Here is a 16051-nt window from a genome sequence, read left to right on the forward strand (position 1 = left end):
TCTAGATGATTCTGTGCTTCCAACTTTGTGGCAACAGTTTGGGGAAGGTTCTTTCCTGTTTCAGCAAGACAATACCCCTGTGCACAAAGCAAGGTCCATACTGAAATGGTTTGTCAAGATCGGTGTGGAAGAACTTGACTGGCCTGCACAGAGCCCTGACCTCAACCCCATAGGACACCTTTGGAATGAATTGGAACGCCGACTGCGAGCCAGGCCTAATCACCCAACATCAGTGCCCAACCTCACTCATGCTCTTGTAGCTGAATGGAAGAAGCATGTGGCAAGTCCCCGCAGCAATGTTCCAACATCTAGTGGAAGGCCTTCCCAGAAGAGTGGAGGCTGTTATAGCAACAATGTTCCAACATCTATCTAGGTGAAGGCCTTCCCAGAAGAGTGAAGGCTGTTATAGCAGCAATGTTCCAACATATATCTAGGTGAAGGCCTTCCCAGAAGAGTGAAGGCTGTTATAGCAGCAATGTTCCAACATATATCTAGGTGAAGGCCTTCCCAGAAGAGTGGAGGTTGTTATAGCAACAATGTTCCAACATCTAGGTGAAGGCCTTCCCAGAAGAGTGGAGGCTGTTATAGCAACAATGTTCCAACATCTATCTAGGTGAAGGCCTTCCCAGAAGAGTGGAGGCTGTTATAGCAACAATGTTCCAACATCTAGGTGAAGGCCTTCCCAGAAGAGTGGAGGCTGTTATAGCAGCAATGTTCCAACATCTATCTAGGTGAAGGCCTTCCCAGAAGAGTGAAGGCTGTTATAGCAGCAATGTTCCAACATCTATCTAGGTGAAGGCCTTCCCAGAAGAGTGAAGGCTGTTATAGCAGCAATGTTCCAACATCTATCTAGTGGAAGGCCTTTCCAGAAGAGTGAAGGCTGTTATAGCAGCAATGTTCCAACATCTATCTAGGTGAAGGCCTTCCCAGAAGAGTGAAGGCTGTTATAGCAGCAATGTTCCAACATCTATCTAGGTGAAGGCCTTCCCAGAAGAGTGAAGGCTGTTATAGCAGCAATGTTCCAACATCTATCTTAGGTGAAGGCCTTCCCAGAAGAGTGAAGGCTGTTATAGCAGCAATGTTCCAACATCTAGTGGAAAGCCTTCCCAGAAGAGTGGAGGTTGTTATAGCAACAATGTTCCAACATCTAGGTGAAGGCCTTCCCAGAAGAGTGGAGGCTGTTATAGCAGCAATGTTCCAACATCTATCTAGGTGAAGGCCTTCCCAGAAGAGTGGAGGTTGTTATAGCAACAAAGCGGGGGACCAACTCCATATTAATGGCCATGATTTTGGAATGAACACGTGTCCACATCCTTTTGGTTGTATAATGTAGCGGTTGCTGCTAACACGCATTGCTTGAATAACATCAGATTAGCAACCTGGCAGAAAAGCCTTTTCCTACAATGTCTATCTCTGTTTACCACACCATCTCTGTCTATCCACTGCATGCATGCATGCATTCATTGTGCCATTCCACAACGTCTATCTCTGTTTACCACACCATCTCTGTCTATCCACTGCATGCATGCATGCATGCATGCATGTGCCATTCCACAACGTCTATCTCTGTTTACCACATCATCTCTGTCTATCCACTGCATGCATGCATGCATGCATTGTGCCATTCCACAACGTCTATCTCTGTTTACCACACCATCTCTGTCTATCCACTGCATGCATTGTGCCATTCCACAACGTCTATCTACATTCACTAAGGCGAGATGAGTTCCCACTGAGCTTTAAACACATAGCCCTAAGGACAAACTGTTTAGGACTCCTATTGACAATGAGGCTCAGGGCAGGAGTGCTGATGTAGGATCCGTTTCTGCTGATGTAGGATCCGTTTTCTATCCTTATATAGCTGCGTTTCCCAAACTTGGTCCTCTGGACCCCAAGGGGTGCACGTTGTTCTTGTTTTTGTATATTTTTTTGGGGCTACTTTCACCCCTTTTTCGTGATCTCCAAATTGGTAGTTACAGTCGTCCCATAGCTGCACCTCCCGTACGGACTCAGGAGAGGTGAAGGTCGAGAGCCATGCATCCTCTGGACCCCAAGGGGTGCACGTTGTTCTTGTTTTTGTATATTGGTGAAGGTCGAGAGCCATGCGTCCTCTGGACCCCAAGGGGTGCACGTTGTTCTTGTTTTTGTATATTGGTGAAGGTCGAGAGCCATGTGTCCTCTGAAACACGACCATGTCAAGTCACACTGCTTCTTGACACACTGCTCGCTTAACCTGGTAGCCAGCCACACCAATGTGTCGGAAGGAACACCGTCCACCTGGCAACCATATCAGCGTGCACTGCACCCTGCCCGCCAGAGGAGTCGCTAGAGAGCAATGGGACAAGGTAAACCTGGCCGGCCAAACCCTCCCCTAGCTTGGACGGCGCTGGGCCAAACCCTCCCCTAGCTTGGACGATGCTGGGCCAATTGTGCGCCACCTCAAGGGTCTCCCAGTCACGGCCGGCTGTGACACAGCCTGGGATTGAACCCGGATCTGTAGTGACGCCTCAAGCCTTGCGATGCAATACCTGACCGCTGCGCCACTCAGGAGGCCAGGTGTTTGGTTTTTGCCCCCAGCACCACACAGCTGATTGAAATAATCAACTTAATCATCAAGCTTTGTTCATTTGAATCAGCTGTGTAGTGTTTGGGCAAAAAATAAAAAGGTCCACCTCTTGAGGTCCCGCGGACCAGCTTTGGGAAACGCTGGTCTATAAATTATAGTATGATATGGACATGGCAGGAGACCTGGGGGCTGTATGTATAAAGTGTCAGAGTGAGAGCGTTGATCTAGGAGAGATTCCCCCTGTCTGTCTACTCTTAATTCATTTTTTAATCGAAAAAAGGAAATCTTGACTCTAGATCAGCGTTATTAAAAGAAATACCAGATCAGCACACCTACTCTCAACGGAGCCCTGGCGTGAGAATGACTGGTCATCATACACACTGACAGCTGGTAGACATGGTGTGATGTCATTATCTTTGGTGGAGATGATTAGGAGGGAAAAGTCTAGATGATAGAGCACCATAAACGGTCTGCTCTGTTGACAGATGGGCTAAAGCACACACACACACACACACACACACAGCAATGCTTTACTATACCTGAGAATACTTTTTGTGGACCAACAATTGATTCCCATTCAAAATCCTATTTTCCCTAATTCTAACCCCTAAACCTAAAATACAATTTTTACAAGTGAGGACTGGCAACATATCCTCACTTCTCTGAATGTTAGTTGGTTTACTATTCTAGTGAGGACTTCTGGTACACACACACACACAGACACACACACACAGCCAATTACAAAGACTCACGAATATATAGGTGCTTGTGCGCGCGATTTTGTCCGGCGTGCGTGCATGCCAGCGTTTTGGGCATCATTTGCTACTGATTAAGAGCTTAACCTATCGTTAAGACTCCTATGTGTCGTATAAAAATAGAAACGTTACAAAACTATAGGGTATTTTAGTTACACTTAATTAGTTTACCAACCGAGTGGCCGATACCATTTAACGTGGAGCATGGCCTAAGTGCGTGACATATTGTAGACTTGTGTGTCTTATAAAATAACACACAGTTATGCAACACAAAAGGTAGGCAACGTAGGGTAGGTAATTACAATACGGTAATTCATTTAGGCTACTAACCGGCTATGTCCCACAACTGCAGACGCACCACCGTCTTGTGATCCCAATTGAGGATTTTGAGAGCGAAGTCTACTCCTATGGTGGCCCGGTAATGTTGAGAGAATATCTGATGGACATAACGCTTGATTATAGACGTCTTGCCGACACCCAAGTCACCGATGACCAGGACCTTGAGCAAGCGTTGTTGCTGCATGGTTGGACTATGAGTTGGTAGAAAACAATCACGTCTAGTTACACCACATTATTGTCCACATAGAAATGTTTTATGAAAAATGACATGCAGAAAAAAATATTCCAAAAGCCAGTGTCTCTTTTTTCAGTTGTTTTTATTCCATATGGGTCCACTTTTCGCAGCTCTCTTTTCCCGTTACTGAAGTTGTAAACTGTCTTATTTGTCACACAGACAAGTCAATTGATAGAGAAAAAACATTTACATCCCGTCTCCACTTATTCAAAATATGCACTCAAAAATAGTCCGGAAGTTATTTTGTATTTTCTCTGTTTTTCTATTTCTATACAAGTCCAATGAATCCACGCACGACTGTGCGTATTGGTGGCTCTTCACCAGTTACCTAACCTTCATTCCATCTGGCGCTAAAAAGGAGAACTTCTAAAAAGTGCTGTCAGCGCAAAGTCATTAACTAACTGTCAAATGAGGTCAAACAGCCTGCGGTCTGTGTGCGTGCTCAACTTTTCTAAAAGTCGTTGCCGTTTATCTGCGCGTGAAGCTTCTTCTGCCCGTCAGCTGTTTGACGACCACACCCCTTTAACCGATCAAATGAAGGCCAACTACACCACATAGTTATTCACATAGAAAAATGTCATGGAAAATTACATAAAGAAACAAATTTTCCAAGCAGTGGTTAAAAAATTACCCAATTGTCATACTTGAGTTAAAGATACCATAATAGAAAATTACTCAAGTGCAAGTGAAAGTCACCCAGTACAATACTACTTGAGTAAAAGTCTAAAAGTATTTGGTTTAAAAAAGATTTAAGTATCAAAAGTAAATGGTATTGGTAAAAAATACTTAAGTATCAAACGTAAAAGTATAAATAATTTCAGATTCCTTATATAAAGCAAACTAGATGGCATAATACATACGGATAGCCAGGGGCATGCTCCAACACGGACTTAATTTACAAACGAAGCATGTGTTTAGTGAGTCTGCCAGATCAGAGACAGTAGGGATGACCAGGGAAGTTCTCTTGATAAGTGTGTGAATTAGGCTATTTTCCTGTCTTGCTAAGCATTCAAAATGTAACGAGTAAATTAGGGTGTCAGGATAAAATATATATATAAAAAGTAAAGTACAGATACCCCACAAAAACGAATTAAGTAGTACTTTCACGTATTTTTACTTAACTACTTTACATCACTCTGAGTCCAAGTCAGTGTCTATCTTTTTCTCGTTCCATATGGGTCCACTTTCCAGCAGCTCCCTTTTCCCCATTACCTGAAGTTGTCTGTATGCCAAATAAGGTAATCCTCCACATATTCTAGCCTAAACTAGTACATTAATTGATAGAGAGAGAGAAAGAAACAAACATTCATATCCTGTCTCACTTATTTCAAATATGCATTCTCAAAAATATTCCAGTTTATTTATTTTATCACTTTTTCTATTTCCATACACGTCCAATGTATTCACGCACAACTGTCCGTGTTGGTGACGTGTTTGTGACCATTCCATCTAGTGCAAAAAAGTTATAAAAAATGATGTCATCAGCTGTCAAGTTAGGTCAAGCAGCCTGTGTGCGCGCGATCATCTCATGTATAAGCAGTTGCCATTCCTCTGAGCGTGAAGCGTCAGCTGTTTGACGACCACACCCCTTTAACCGATAAAGTTGTCTACGCCCACACAAGCCTGGGTTTTCTACGGCTGCTACGATAGGTTAACACAAGCCTGGTCGTTCTACGGCTGCTACGATAGGTTAACACAAGCCTGGTTGTTCTATGCCTGCTACGATAGGTTAACACAAGCCTGGTTGTTCTATGCCTGCTACGATAGGTTAACACAAGTCTGGTCGTTCTACGCCTGCTACGATAGGTTAACACAAGTCTGGTCGTTCTATGCCTGCTACGATAGGTTAACACAAGTCTGGTCGTTCTACGCCTGCTACGATAGGTTAACAAGCCAAACGTTCACTGTACTGTCTGTCCATCGCTCTGACGCAACATAGCGCAGCAGGGAGAAACAAAAAAATATACATATACCAGTGTATGTCCCGAATGGAGCAGTGGTCTGAGGTGTCACTACAGACTCTGGTTCGATTCCCGGCTGTCCCATAGCGCGGCGCACAATTGGCCCAGCGTCGTCTGGGTTAGGTCGTCATTGTAAATAATAAGTTGTTATTCACGGACTTGCCTAGTTAAAGGTTAAATAAAATAAAGAAAAATTCGTCCCAGCGCAGTGAAGCATCGGTTGGTTACCGACATGTCCCCCTTAACGCAACCGTTTTATCAAATTGAACAAGCTCCAATAAATGTTTTATATCAGCGGGTCTGTTTGGTAGGCAGTATGTAGGGAATAAACAGTTCCGTTATTAAGGAATAGTGCCATTTCACCCACCAAAAGGGGTTGCCATACAACAGGTAAAGTGATTGATATCCCATATAAACAAAACCACAACATTTAAATACCATTTTTATAATGGTGTTATAACAAGAGTTGATATATAGGCCTAGTCTAATATAATTTTCTTCTATGCTATTTGTGTCGCTGTGGGTTTTTGGGGAGATGAGAAAAGTGGTTGTCCGCCTCTATATTGATGTTTACGGTAGTAGTGGTGCTGATGCGGGCGGGGAAGTGGAATGAGTCAGGTTCTGTGATGCTGCTGCTAGCGCTGCCATTTCATCAACAGCAACATTCATTTCATAACATTTTGCGGCCTTCAAAATCAGGAAACGAACCCGTCGAATGTATCACATTCGAAACGAGTCTGGTTTTAGACAATAGTGTAGACTTCCGTCTACAAATAACAACCTTTTGTGGAGTAAAGCGTGCTGTGGATTCTTCTCTTAGACCTAGGACGTTCGAGCCCGTTGTTATCGTTATAAACCGTAATAAAGACACTAGACCCGTCGTTGGATCTCTCCAGGGGAATTGTAAAACTGTGGTTTTATGTGTCGCTGTAAGAACTTTTTTCGGCGTTTGTTCTACGAAAGAGGAGACGAGCTTCTCGAAACGATGGAACCTGCAGCATTCGGGTTCTGAACGCCGCAACTAAACAACGTAAGATGAAACCATTCCACGTTCTCCTAGGCTATAGGCCTTGCTCGTAATTGTGACCTCGATCCCATTAAAATACATTTTAAATTTCAGGATAACGATGAGAGAAATAAGAAAAAGGTTTTGAATAAAGTGGATGAAGTTACACTGCTTGTGGTCTTGGAAGCCTGTTATGAGAGTGACAGCTGTGATGTGGTAAAGTTCATCAAATCATCGTGTAGATTCTATTCTAGCCAGCTGTTCTCCATTCGATTCCCCATTAGCCTACTGACAGATCAGGTTGAACTATCCCTATAATAATAACAACAATCAATTGTCCTGCCATAAGGAAAAACGGAGGGGCCCATTCATTGACCTTGGTAGGTCTGGGAAAAAACATTCGATTTGAATCCAAAAGCACCTTACGTGAAATATTATTTTGACATTTTAGTCACTTAGCAGACTCCCTTATCCAGAGAGACTTACAGTAGTGAGTGGAAACATGTACATACTGGTCCCCTGTGGGAATCGAACCCACAACCCTGGCGGTGCAAGCGCCATGCGCTACCGACTGAGCCACATCCACGGTATGTTCTACAATAGACATAGTTTTGTCCCCTATAGGTGACTGTAATAGGTTACAGTCAACTGTCCGTGTCGATGCTCCAGAGATCAGAGTTAAAGCCGATATCCGGGCTGAGTCAACAGCTATGGGGGTGGGTATTACGGTTATTCTCTAGGGGATCTGTGTGTCCACGGTAGGCAGAGTGTTTGCATATTAAGCGGACTGTGTAATCCCCCGGCCAGGCAGAGTGAGGTAGTGGCGGTGAGCTTTAGTTAGCACTAGAGGCAGTGTGATGGCTGGATAACCAGGCCTGTGCATAGAATGCAATACCATAATAAATTATTGCATTGTAGTGTTTTCAATAAGCATACTTCTATAGAACATGGAATAGAATACAGAATCAAATATGTAAGCTATATTACTTACTTGCCACTGGCTACAACTAGAATGAAATCACTTTATTTTTCTTAAGAGGGAAATTCAACAGGGCTTTGTATATTCAGCAATAAAATAAATCCTTGATAACCTAAAATAAATCCTTGATAACCTAAAATAAATCCTTGATAACCTAAAATAAATCCTTGATAACCTAAAATAAATCCTTGATAACCTAAAACAGACTATCAAATCAATGGTGACATAGCCAAGTCAAGTGTCTTGAAAGTAGGCCAACATAGGCTAGAAAATCAGATCTCCTCTAGTCACATGCTTGTAATTAAACATGTGGCTATAATAGGCATTATAAACTGGGTGGTTTGAGCCCTGAATTCTGATTGGCTGAAGGTCATGGTATATCAGACCGTACACCACGGGTATGCCAAAACATGTATTTTTACTTCTCTAATTATGTTGGTAACCAGTTTATAAAAGCAATAAGGAACCTCGGGGGTTTGTGGCCAATATACCACGGCTAAGGGCTGTATCCAGGCACTCCACATTGCGTCGTGCAGAGGACACAGTCCTTAGCTGTGGTATATTGGCCATATACCACACCTCCTCTGGCATTATTGCTTTATTGTAACACTGGGGGCCTAGATAAAAACCATGGCCATATCAAGATGAGGAGAAGTACAGCCTTTTAACTCATCACCAGGGCCGTCTCTAGCCTTCTGGGGTCCCCAAGTGAACACTGTTGTCACGGGTTACGGGTTACCTGTCTGACACTGGTTTTGTGCGTCCATTCGCCTGTGTCTCTCTCCACGTGCCTGATTTACACAACAGAAGCTAGACAGTAGTCACCATGGAGGCGATATGGCTGTACCAGTTCCGACTCATCGTCATTGGGGACTCGACGGTGGGGAAATCGTGTTTGATCCGGCGGTTCACAGAGGGACGCTTCGCCCAGGTGAGCGACCCCACGGTCGGCGTAGATTTCTTCTCTCGCCTGGTGGAGATCGAGCCGGGGAAACGGATCAAGCTACAGATCTGGGATACTGCGGGACAGGAGCGGTTCAGGTATGGTGTGTGTGTGGTCTAAGGATGGTGACAGGTATTTATCATCGAATATTAACCTCTTTCGGTAGTGATCTATCATAGCCTACCTTTCGAATGACAACGCGCTCTGCTGTGTCAATGCTGCTTCCTGTCCAACAAGACTGAGGTCCACACTGAAGTCAGGTTGTGTCATTCCACTACTGATTAGGGTTATTGACGAGTCAAAAGAGCCTTATTATGCAAAGTACAAAGGGTATGCGGTTATTGGCCTATTTAAACATTTACAGGAACATCGGTAACACATTGGACATGCAGGCCTAAATAGGCCTGATAGACATTTCTAAAACATACAAAACAAGTATATGAGGACCCTTTTAAATACATTTACCTAGCAGCCTTTGAACACACACACACACACTTCGTCAGCGTTCCATCTCTCCATTTCCTGCTCTGCATCTGTGTCTTCTGATTCATTTCAACTGTTTCTTATGAATATTTTACCAGCCTCCTATCTTCATTCTCTCTTTCTTGAAGTCCTCTTCTTCCACCTCCCCTTCCCTCTATCCACCCACACCTTGCCTGCCTGTCATATCCCTCCTCCCACTTCCTCTCCCCTTCCTGTCCTCCCTCCCGCCCGCCCCTCACATTTTCTCTTTCTCTCTTCTGCCAAACTTTCCCTCTCCCTCACTACCCACTCTCTCCTCACTACCCACGCTCTCCCTTTTTCTAACCTTTATATCTGTCTCCTAACACCTCTCTCCCTCACTACCCACTCTCTCCCTCACTACCCACTCTCTCCCTCACTACCCACTCTCTCCCTTTTTCTAACCTTTATATCTGTCTCCTAACACCTCTCTCCCTCACTACCCACTCTCTCCCTCACTACCCACTCTCTCCCTTTTTCTAACCTTTATATCTGTCTCCTAACACCTCTCTCCCTCACTACCCACTCTCTCCCTCACTACCCACTCTCTCCCTTTTTCTAACCTTTATATCTGTCTCCTAACACCTCTCTCCCTCACTACCCACTCTCTCCCTCACTACCCACTCTCTCCCTTTTTCTAACCTTTATATCTGTCTCCTAACACCTCTCTCCCTCACGCTCTTCTTTTAGTTCAGAACGACACTATTTGTCTTCGTGATGAGTGTGATGCAACAGTAACACTCTTGATAACATCTCAGATGTTTCCTCAATGATGTGGATGTTTCTATCCTCTACTGTGATCTGCCATGTCATCCAGGTTCAGCTTAGTAGCCAATAGTCCATCTATATCTCATGTTCTCTCTCATCTCAACCCTCTCTCAGGTCCATCACAAGAGCCTACTATCGTAACTCGGTGGGCGGGCTCCTGCTGTTTGACATCACAAACCGTCGCTCCTTCCAGAACGTTCATGATTGGCTAGAGGAGGCCCGGAGTCACGTCCAACCACACAGCATCGTGTTCCTATTGGTCGGACACAAGTGTGACCTGGAGCCTCAGCGTCAGGTAGCCTATCAGAATGTGTGTGTGTGTTTGATTGAGCATTTGAAGAAAGAATTCTCACCCTAACAAAGGACACTATAAATGACACCTGAAACACATTTCTATGAAATCAGACAATAAAATAGAATCTTTACCTTTTAAAAAAAATCGGCAGGTGACTCGTCAGGAAGCTGAGAAACTCGCCGGCGCCTACGGGATGCGTTACGTAGAAACCTCGGCCCGCGACGCCATCAATGTGGAGCACGCCTTCACGGAGCTGACCAGGGACATCTTCCACCTGGTGAGGAGATAATCTTCTTCAACCGGAGTCAAAAATCTAAATGGAGTCACATTTTCAATGCTAACCCTTGGCTATTAAAGCAATGGGCTGGTCCCATAAAACATGAATCTCAAAGAAACTAAATTGTAATTCATATACAATTATTAGGTTATTGCCATTTTAACAAGTCATTTCAAAATAAATACCTGATAAATACTAGGGCTGGGAATTGCCAGGGACCTCACGATACAATAGTATTACAATACCCACAATAGTATTACAATACCCACAATAGTATTACAATACTTAGGTGCCGATATGTTTTGTGATTCTCCCGATTCTATATGTATTGCTGTTTGATACTGTGATTTTATTGTGATGATGATGTTCCAAACATATGGCTCACTATATGTCTGCTGCAGAGAGACGAGAGAGAGAGAGCAGGAGAAAACAGGTTGAATCAGTCAGGGAAACAAATAGCATGTTGGCTCAGCATTTAGAAAGAAGATGGAGAACAAGCTATAGGATTTGGAGCAGGTATAGCCAACTAGCGCTAGTTAACGCAACCTACAGTAGCAATGAATAAATATCTGGAGAATAATATTGCGATATGTAACTATCGATTCCCCCCCATCACTACTGGGCTGTAAAATAAAAGTGTTAGTTAATTAATCGGAAGCCTCTGCATGTGAATACTTAACCTTGATATCTTGGCCCTAGGTAAGGAGCGGTGACATCACTATCCAGGAGGGTTGGGAAGGGGTGAAGAGCGGCTTCGTCCCCAACGTGGTCCACTCCTCCGAGGAGGTCACCAAGAGTGACCGGCGGTGCCTCTGCTGATCTGGAGGGATCACTAGAGAGATCTCTGACTCAAGCCTGGTTTCACCTAGGTCCTCCTGGATCCATTTCAGCTCTAGTTTAGCAATTTCCCTCTGCTGATCTGCATCAGGATGGAGGGATCTTACCCACAACTACACTACATGGTCAAAAGTATGTGGACACATCAAATTAGTGGATTTTGCTATTTCAGCCACACCGGTTGATGACAGGTGTATAAAATCGAGCACACCGCCATGCAATCTCCATAGACAAACATTGGCAGTAGAATGGCCCGTACCGAACAGCTCAGTGACTTTCAATGTGGCACCATCATAGGATGCCACCTTTCCAACAAGTCAGTTTGTCAGATTTCTGCCCTGCAAGAGCTGCTCCAGTCAACTGTAAGTGCTGTTATTCTGAAGTGGAAACATCTAGGAGCAACAGCGGCCCAGCTGCGAAGTGGTAGGCCACACAAGCGCACAGGTTGTCGAGATCGGTGTGGAAGAACTTGACTGGCCTGCATAGAGCCCTGACTTCAACCCCATCAAACACCTTTGGGATGAATTGGAATGCCGAGTGTGAGCCAGGCCTAATCGCCCAACATCAGTGCCCAACCTCACTCATGCTCGTGGCTGAATGGAAGCAAGTCCCTGCATCAATGTTCCAACATCTAGTGGAAAGCCTTCCAGGAAGAGTGGAGGCTGTTCTAGCATCAAAGGGCAAACCAACTCCATATTAATGCCCATGATTTTGGAATGAGATGTTTGATTAGCAGGTGTCCACAGACTTTTGGCCATGTAGTATAGATCCCTGGTTTCCCCATCTCCTTTCTTCCAATATGCAATCCCATAACACAATTTATACAGCCAGAAGGCATCACACACCATGGTTGGGCAAGGTTTAGCCAAAACGACATTCTATTTGACTCAGTTTAAAGGAGACTAAGATGGAGGGGGCTCTCAGTCTCTCCCCTCCCCCCCAAAGGAAACTAAATCTGGTCTCAAAAACTCTGTGGTTCTCTACTTTTTTCCCCCACTCATCATCCAACGACCACTGTACAATCCCTATCCAACACCATAATGGGCTTTATGGACCCTGTGGACAGGGATGTAAGGGAACGACTGTTTGACTGACAGTACAGGTGGACAAAGTGACTCCAGGGACGTATTCACTTCACATCAAACGGAGGAAATGGACAGAACAGGAAGGGACAACCTGAACCAATAAGAAACTTTTTTTTTTTATAGCAAAACATTACTTTATTTTTTCTTAATGGTGTGCACTAATGAATACGACCCAGTAAAAGGTGGACTATAAGGGGATATTAGGCATCCCTGAGTACCGGTACATTACCTGTTCCTCTTTGCAAGAATCCAAATCCCTGAGGAGGGTCAAACTGACAACAGAGGAGGACTATTTATTTGAGTACGTTTGAACAATGTCTCTGGAACTTGTCCTAGTGATTCTGGAATCTAGTGGAGGAACCCATGGTAACAGTGGAGAGACAGCTAGGAGAACATACTCTAAAAACACCATAACTTGTCCTAGTGATTCTGGAATCTAGCGGAGGAACCCATGGTAACAGTGGAGAGACAGCTAGGAGAACATACTCTAAAAACACCATAACTACCTAGAATTCCACACCTCTACAACTCTATAGACACAAGTATGGCAACAGACATGTGCATTCAATATCTCAAACCAGTATAGAAATAAGGACACTCATTCCAAAAATGAAATCACATTTTGTTAATGACTAAGACGATGTAACAATAACCTTTTCTGGTTTGGTAACTGAAACATGAAATGGTTTGGGCACAATAGGTGGAGGGACAGAACTTGCTGTGTTATAACAAATGGTGTCCTACATTTTATTTTCAGTTGAAGATGTTTTGTACCCACTGTGTTCAAAGGTCAATTTCTTTCTCATCAGAAAAAAACTATGATTCCTTCGTCTCTAGTGATGAGATTGAAATAAGATTTGAATAATGTGATAAGGTTATTTGTTTTGGATAGGGGAAGCACCATTGCCTTCCTCTGAATGGGCGAGTGTATACTACTGATGAACTGATATCGTCCACCTTTTCCAAAGAGTGATGCATTATCGTATGTCAATCTAACATTTCAGGGCCAGGGGAGCTGGGGTGACTGTGTACATCTATCATGTAGGATTACCCTTGACAAGGAAGAGTGGATGGTAAACGTTCTCAATCATCAAATCTGGGACCATTTTGCAGAGTCTTGACAAGGGACTTTTCGCTCCTTTACGACTTGGATCACGAATGGACTTCTTTGGGTTACTATGTGCTTTTCCCAGTTTTGTGGACATTCTGGTTCTAGAACAGAATCTTGGACATCATGATGTTCCACCCGAATGGACTTCTTTGGGTTACTATGTGCTTTTCCCAGTTTTGTGGACATTCTGGTTCTAGAACAGAATCTGTCTAGACAGATCTATGATGTTCTAGACAGATGGAATTGAGACCAGAGTAGTCTGTCTAGACAGATGGGTTGAGACTACAGAGTAGTCTGTCTAGACAGATGGGTTGAGACTAGTATCAGAGTAGTCTGTCTAGACAGATGGGTTGAGACTAGTATCAGAGTAGTCTGTCTAGACCATGGGTCTAGTATCAGAGTAGTCTGTCCAGATGGGTTGAGACTAGTATAGAGTAGTCTGTCTAGACAGATATCAGTATCAGAGTAGTCTGTCTAGACAGATGGGTTGAGACTAGTATCAGAGTAGTCTGTCTAGACAGATGGGTTGAGACTAGTATCAGAGTAGTCTGTCTAGACAGATGGGTTGAGACTAGTATCAGAGTAGTCTGTCTAGACAGATGGGTTGAGACAGAGTAGTCTGTCTAGACAGATGGGTTGAGACAGTATCAGTAGTCTGTCTAGACCGATGGGTTGAGACTAGTATCAGAGTAGTCTGTCTAGACAGATGGGTTGAGACTAGTATCAGAGTAGTCTGTCTAGACAGATGGGTTGAGACTAGTATCAGAGGGTTCAAGGAGTTTGGATCAGCTGCTCCTCATCATCTAATAAGACACTATGTAAGTAAGGTCTCTAATCACAGATATAAAATCAGATTACCAGAGCCCCCAACACTAACCTTTACCAGTAGACTAACACAAAGACATCGGACCCTGTATCGGTTCTTAGAGGCAACTTCTATCTACTGTGTCACACACAGGCAGACGTGGGGCGCGTTCAGCAACGTTTTGGAAAGTTCCAAGATAGAAATTTGCTCTGTGGCATATAGAACAACGTTTAGCTCTATTCATGGAAATTCTAACTACATCGTTCGACAACGTCGGCTACTGAACGTGGACAAGCAGTTACTTAGCCTGGTAAAACCAGACATAATGAAAGGAAACAAAAGAGAAGCGCTGTGAAATCAGTTGGATACCAGGCTAGCTGTTGCTCATAAATAATATAACACGCAAGTAGACCATCAATGTACAGCATTACTAGGGTCGTATTCATTGGGCACCAAACGGAAGACAACAGACTGAAACAAGAGAGGAAACTACCCTCTCTGTTTTGCAACGTTGTGCCCTAATGAATAGGACCCAGGATGAATCTTTTCATTTTACCCGATGGCATCTTCTTCTCTTTGTCTCCAATCTGTACAATACCATGTAACTACTGTTCATTCAATTCAACATCTATGGAACTTTCTGGGCCACTACTATTCTATCAAAACAACTTGAAATGTACTAAAAAAAAAAAAATCAATAAAAAATGTGACCGGTAAAACACCAGTTTTGCTCCGTGTGTCTTACATTGTAGCACCTGCGTGTGTGTGTGGGTAGTGATGTCATAATGGGTTTGTAGCACCCGCGTGTGTGTGTGTGTGTGTGTGTGTGGGTAGTGACGTCATAATGGGTTTGTAGCACCTGCGTGTGTGTGTGTGTAGTGATGTCATAATGGGTTTGTAGCACCCGCGTGTGTGTGTGGGTAGTGACATTTGATCTGTCACCTCACAACACCAGTAGGCAACCCTGTCGTGCTCTAGATGACACGGTAGAATTAACTTGACAATGGAGACTGGAGTACTATTACTTTTGTCTTTATATCTGAAGCATGGTAAGAATGAACACTGTTCACGCGGGCACACTTCAAACCGCAAGACAGCTCATTTACATATCCCCTTGACCGTCCACCGTCAGGAGTGATACTGATTGGCTGTTAAACACAAGGGTGTTTCATTAAAAGGTGTATAGTTCCGTATATAACACAACTCTGTTCCTGGAGTGATGCAGATAGTGCAGGATTTTGTCCCAACTAGGCACCACACTGAGGTACTTCGCTAATTGATCAGTTCAGTGTTTAAAATCAACACACGGTCTTCCAGGTCAGTTAAATATAAAACATGCCGTGTCTACTGATGAAACTCTGGGTTTGTGGAGGAAGGGGAGGACCATCCTCAGTGAATTTCATAAAAACTAAAAATGGTAAAACATTAATAAAAGTTATCCTTTTTTAGATAAAACTATACTAAATATAAAATCACGTCACCAAATAATTAAAACACACTATTTTGCAAATAAGGTCTACAGTAGCCTCGACAGCACTCTGTAGGGAAGCACCATTGTGTAGCTGGAGGACAGCTAGTTTCCGTCCTC

The 16051-nt window shown here is 43.8% G+C and overlaps 2 protein-coding genes across 2 annotated transcripts in view; one reads left to right on the forward strand and one right to left on the reverse strand.

Annotated features, from left to right (window-relative positions):
* LOC115123647 (ras-related protein Rab-38-like) overlaps positions 1-5785 on the reverse strand; it is a 10968-nt gene extending 5183 nt beyond the window's left edge. Inside the window, exon 1 of the mRNA XM_065025271.1 lies at positions 3652-5785. Within this exon, the coding sequence (XP_064881343.1) occupies positions 3652-3844 (193 nt within the window). The 5' untranslated portion in view covers positions 3845-5785. The remainder of the gene's footprint in view (positions 1-3651) is intronic.
* Positions 5786-5899: 114 nt separating this feature from the next.
* LOC115123645 (ras-related protein Rab-39B-like) lies at positions 5900-13790 on the forward strand. Its single transcript, XM_029652996.2, has 5 exons — positions 5900-6886; positions 8649-8882; positions 10168-10348; positions 10500-10625; positions 11325-13790. The coding sequence occupies exons 2-5, from the start codon at positions 8668-8670 to the stop codon at positions 11442-11444; spliced, it is 642 nt and encodes a 213-aa protein (XP_029508856.1). The 5' UTR covers positions 5900-6886; positions 8649-8667; the 3' UTR covers positions 11445-13790.
* The last annotated feature ends 2261 nt before the right edge of the window (positions 13791-16051 follow it).

This window comes from Oncorhynchus nerka, linkage group LG12 (assembly GCF_034236695.1).
Source record: "Oncorhynchus nerka isolate Pitt River linkage group LG12, Oner_Uvic_2.0, whole genome shotgun sequence".
NCBI lineage: Eukaryota > Metazoa > Chordata > Actinopteri > Salmoniformes > Salmonidae > Oncorhynchus > Oncorhynchus nerka.

What these genes read in the sequence shown, in the direction of transcription:
- LOC115123645 (XM_029652996.2), top strand. Translation starts at nt 8,668, where the DNA reads ATGGAGGCGATATGGCTGTACCAGTTCCGACTCATCGTCATTGGGGAC. An exon ending in GCGGGACAGGAGCGGTTCAG is followed by an intron (nt 8,883 to 10,167) that starts GTATGGTGTGTG and finishes ACCCTCTCTCAG; the next exon opens with GTCCATCACAAGAGCCTACT. An exon ending in ACCTGGAGCCTCAGCGTCAG is followed by an intron (nt 10,349 to 10,499) that starts GTAGCCTATCAG and finishes AAAAATCGGCAG; the next exon opens with GTGACTCGTCAGGAAGCTGA.